Here is a 5000-nt window from a genome sequence, read left to right as displayed (position 1 = left end):
TGAATTTTCGAAGATGAATTTCTCCGCGACGTTGTGGTTTAATCGGTCGAAATTGAGCACACTTGTTCGAGGGGTTCAAGCGCTTCGGTGGTGTGAATTGGGAAGACATCGGTGGAAACCCGGCCGAGAAACGCTTTATCGAAAATAAGCCAACTTTCGACAAATTCTGACTCGCTCGCCTTTTACCCTAAAACCCTGAACCAACGCGTGCTAAATCGCTGCGAAAGCTTTACAGGATAAAACACAACTGTTCACAGCAAAAGCCGTTACTGGCAATCACCGCAAAAGCTTTAATTGCTAAACCCGTAAAGACAATTTCAGCAAAATAAGTCCAACCCCACACTTAAAGTTAAAATCTAACATTAAACCGTGAGTCAATCGCTGCGAAAGCTTTTAAATTGTCCTTTGTTCGTTGTATCTGTCCCACAGTAAGGCAGGCTTCCCAGAAACAAAGTCTTTCGATTTCGTGTCGTCTCGGCTTATCTGTGAAATCCACCCGTTTCGGCGATCTTCTGTTAGCTGTTTTTAACTTCCACCGTTCTTATCAACAACGATAGGTATACGGAATAGACTAATACCTTCCTTGTTTCCAGATTTTACTTCACAGCCAGGTATTATACAGAGAACCATCGCACTACAATTCACTCACATCTCTCTCTACGCGTCTCTGTTTACGATTCGAGGGGCTCCACAATGGCGGTTAACGACGGTTGTCAAGGACTAAGGTCACGTGGGTGAAAACCAAGAATTCCGGATAGGCCTTATCACGGTTTTCGACGCCATTTTGACGGGTAGGCAAAGACTCTTGAGGCGCGGTTACCAATTCCCATACATTTCTTTGTAAAATATTCGTGAACGAAGTAGACGCCAGCTACATTTCTGTTATTTATAGCTCTTCGACCAAACCTTAAAACCCGAGCTTCCCAGACATTGAAGGTAATTAAATTTTCTAGTTCTGTATAAAAAATGAGCCAACTAGCGTTAATATTTCTCCCGATTCCCAGCAAATGTTTTGGGCCTTATGAAGTTGTGTGACACAAACTACGAGCACATGGCGAACACGAAATCACTTCCACCGCTTATCGCGCAGCCTTTAATTATTTGAAAGCTCAAAACTTATGCTAAATAATAATAAAGTAATGCAAACTATCTCTTTTATGTTGTGATTCGCTGAAACTTCGATAGTTGATCGTTTCTTTTCAAACTAGTACTTGTTATTAATCTGATTTATCTTTATTGGCATGACTATAAAATTTTGTTGTAAGCCAGCGCGTTGTAAATTCTTATTTTGTGTTTAGGATAAGGATGGAGGCATATGATGATTTCTTAGAGTTATCTGTTGGATCCTTAAAGGATTACTTGAATGTAAGAGGTCTTCAAACAACTGGGAGGAAGGTGGAGTTAGTAGCAAGGGCATTTGCAGCATGTGAGCAGAATATACCTATCAAGCTCACCCATGAGCAACACAGTATCAGTCTAAAAGCAGAGTACAGGAACCGTCTAGCAAAGTACAACCTCAGTGATCCTAACTCTGCTACTGCATGGCTAGATGATATGACGAAGTGGCCAGCAGTTGATTTAGGCAAGATATTTTCATTTATACTTACTCACAAAGAATTTGACTCGACATATGTTGGAAAGTATAAAGACCAAAAAGCATTTTCTTACTGGAGAAGCAACTTTGTTGGTCCAATATACTTCTCACAAAACAAGGATGACAAGTGCATTTTGAAGAGTAGCATCACTCCCTCCCAACGTGTGCGTCAAGACCCACACCAGGCATGGGTAGCTGTGAGGAACAATGGAACAATTGTGTGTGGCTGGTGTACTTGCATAGCAGGCACAAGTGCGACTTGCAATCACATAATTGCATTACTATATAAGGTAAATTTTGCTGTTCAAAGTGGTTACACCGATCCAGCCTGTACCTCTGTTCCTTGTGGATGGAATCATTCCACCCGCAAAGATGTGCAGCCAGGAAAAGTCATTGAAATGGACATTAGGAAGGATAAAGCATCAAGAAATGGAAGTGATGAAGCCAGGGGTATTATTAAAGATGCATGGAGAGCATTTGACCCCAGGAAAGAAGGTCAGCGGGAGATAAGTGAAAGTAAAAAGACTCATTTCCTGAATGGACTTGCACAAACAAGGCCAACAGCACAAATCCTGAAAAGTATGGAATCTAGGTTGCACGGGCAGCCAAGGCACAAGCTATATATGACTGAATGTGCTGAGAATTTCTCCAGTAGTTTTAATGGAGAGGAACAAGAAAAGATAAATGGCTTTCTTGCTACCTTGCCATTAAGTGATGAAGAAGTAACTTCTATTGAGAAGGAGACAAGGGGACAATCTACCTCAACAGCATGGAAGGAACATAGAAAGGGGCGAATAACGGCCTCAAATTTTAAAGAGGTGTGCACTAAAATAGATTCTTTGGCAAAATCAAGAGGGAATGTCAAGCCTAAAACCACCCCATTACTTGCAAAATTGGTTTATGGCAGTGAAGATCTGGATCATGTCCCAGCTATCAGGTGGGGAAAAGAAAATGAGGACAAAGCACTCAGTGACTTCCATGCAATTGCTTTATCCAAGCACAGGAATTGCAAGCTGACATAAAGTGGCTTACGTGTTATGAAAGGGAAACCCTACATTGGCGCAAGTCCTGATGGGTTGATGTCATGTTCTTGTTGTGGGGAAACTATAGTGGAAATTAAGTGCCCATATTGTATTCGTGACTTGTCTGTTTGTGAGAGCTGGGAGAAAACTGATTTTCTAGCACTTAGAAACAACACCATCCAACTCAAAAAAGAGCACAAGTATTATTATCAAGTGACCGGTCTGATGGGTGTGTGTGGAATTCCTAAGTGCTACTTTCTTGTTTGGACTCTGAGGGAGCTGCATATAGAACTCATTGAATTTGACCCTGGATTTTGGCCAAATGTCTTGTTGAAACTTGAGTTGTTTTTTAAGTCATATATGGCCAAAGTTATGCTTGGATTACATGTCATCTACTTCTGTGCTGTATGTGGGAAGCCAGTTTTGGAGGGTGAAGAACTTCCTGATGACTCACCTGACAACAGTGTTTGCTGTGATAATTGTGCTCTATGGTTCCACTTTCATTGTGTGCAAGTCAGCAGCATTGAGGAAGAGCAAGAGTGGCTCTGCCAGGCTTGCCTGTCTCATGACCGAGAACTTTAATGTCATTGCTACTGATTAAGTTAATCACAGACTGTGAAAATCCTCTTGTGGTTGTTTTATACACGAATGAACCCAGATTTATTTATTTATCTTTTATTTTGCAGAACTTCAACTTCATAATTCATTTCTCTCTTTCCCCCCCCCCCCCCCCCCCACCAAGCCAAAGGATTCAGCAGTATTTTTCTTAGTTAAATGGATCCTTGAGGATAATTGCATACTTTATTTACTTAAAGTTAGGGTCAAGGGCATGATTCTTTTTTAAACTGGATAACGCCACAGACATTATGTTGTTTGTACTGATTGAACTTTGCGTACTGTAATTTAGCTTTCTTTTATGCAATGTTAATGTACGTTGTAGGTCAAACTTAAGCTTGTAGACATTAACCACAGGGGAAACTCTACTGTAACTACTGTTGTTCAAACACACAGTGGATCCTGGAAGCAAGTTAATGCACACACAACTAGCACAATGTCATCACACAAGGGCAGGTAGTTAATTGGAAGGATGTTCTTTAAAATGTGGAATTGCTTTAGTCGTCCAATTGCCTGTTCAACATAAATTCTCACGTTAGCAATTCGTGATGTTTCTGTGACATCCCCTGCAACCATTTGCATCCCTGCTTTTGTGCTTGGTGGAATACACAATGAGGCATTTCGCAGCAGCAACTCCTCCTTAATTTTAAATCCTCTGTCAGCCATGATTTGGTCATAAGGCTCCACACAATTTAAAAAATCACAGTCTCGTACAATGTATTTGTCAGTAGCCCTGCCACCATAACACTGTGATACATAACAAGGAGCCCCATTCGGTGTAATGGCTACCAAAAATTTAACTGTACAGTGGTGCTTGTAATCTGACCATAGTGCTGCCTGAATATCTAAAGCACTTGGGGTCTCAGTAAACACCTCAGAACAATCAATAATGCAACGTACATTTGGATAAAGTCTTTTAAAAGGGTCAGGCAAGTGTAGCTTTACCTGACCTTTACTTGGCCAAATAATCATCCAACTAAGTTCTTTTGCTAAGAATCTCAACCATGTTGACAGAATTGCTGATACAAGTGACTGAGAAACTTTGAACCTGAATGCTAGGTCATCTTCGAGTAATCCAAGCCTTAACTTCATAAGAGTCATGAGAAACTCTTGCTCAAGACTTAGTTTTCTGGATGGCCCTCTCTTGACTGAGGGTGGTTCCATGCCAGCTTCTTCATACCTTTCAAATACTTCAGTAAGACGCTGTGTAGTCCTTTCATTGGGTTTTTCTTTTAGAACTTGTGATTGGCCTTTCCAATAGTTCATGTTTTGAGCTTTTGGCTTTAAATAATCAAACAGATAACTGAATGTCTCTGCATCAGGTAACCCTGTATACACTGTTACCATTGCCGCTTTGGATACTTGTTTTAAAAGGAGATCTGGCCTCACAATTTCTGGATCCCAGTCTGAATCCTCTGTTTGCGATGACTCAGGTTCAGTATCTAGAACTACATCCATGTTAAAATCATCATTTGCTACAGTATCCAAAGCTACTTCTACAGTAAACTCATGTGTATCACTGTCATAACTGTGATTATTTGCATTGGGTGTTTCAGCTCTCTCTAGAGTTTTTCTTTTCTTTGGAGATTTGCCAAACGCAGTTTGCAACAGAGACAAGAAGAGTGTAGGGTGAGGATTCTCATCTGTGGGTTCACCATCTACAAAATGATTGGCACAAACATATGATCCCTTCCCTCCAGATACTTTTCCGCTTAATCCTGGAGCAATGTTATTTATCCAGATTTGATGTTTGTCCTTTGCTTGTGTAA

General features: G+C 40.8%; 3 protein-coding genes across 3 annotated transcripts in view; 2 read left to right on the top strand and 1 right to left on the bottom strand.

Annotated features, from left to right (window-relative positions):
- The window catches only part of LOC137988011 (uncharacterized), a 4559-nt gene extending 1943 nt beyond the window's left edge, over nt 1-2616 (top strand). Inside the window, exons 1-2 of the mRNA XM_068834079.1 lie at nt 1-936; nt 1299-2616. The exon at nt 1-936 is cut by the window's left edge and continues 1943 nt beyond it. Coding sequence (XP_068690180.1) covers nt 1306-2616 — 1311 coding nt within the window. The 5' untranslated portion in view covers nt 1-936; nt 1299-1305. The remainder of the gene's footprint in view (nt 937-1298) is intronic.
- Nucleotides 1-5000, top strand: part of LOC137988010 (integrase/recombinase xerD homolog) — a 13221-nt gene that overhangs the window by 4244 nt on the left and 3977 nt on the right. The window lies entirely within an intron of this gene.
- Nucleotides 3395-5000, bottom strand: part of LOC137988009 (uncharacterized) — a 3144-nt gene continuing 1538 nt past the window's right edge. The window contains exon 2 of the mRNA XM_068834077.1: nt 3395-5000. This exon is cut by the window's right edge and continues 123 nt beyond it. Coding sequence (XP_068690178.1) covers nt 3616-5000 — 1385 coding nt within the window. The 3' untranslated portion in view covers nt 3395-3615.

This window comes from Montipora foliosa, unplaced genomic scaffold (genome assembly GCF_036669935.1).
Source record: "Montipora foliosa isolate CH-2021 unplaced genomic scaffold, ASM3666993v2 scaffold_401, whole genome shotgun sequence".
Classification (NCBI taxonomy): domain Eukaryota; kingdom Metazoa; phylum Cnidaria; class Anthozoa; order Scleractinia; family Acroporidae; genus Montipora; species Montipora foliosa.
The sequence above is the reverse complement of the archived record's forward strand: the minus strand, read 5'-3'. Positions and strand labels throughout refer to the sequence as shown.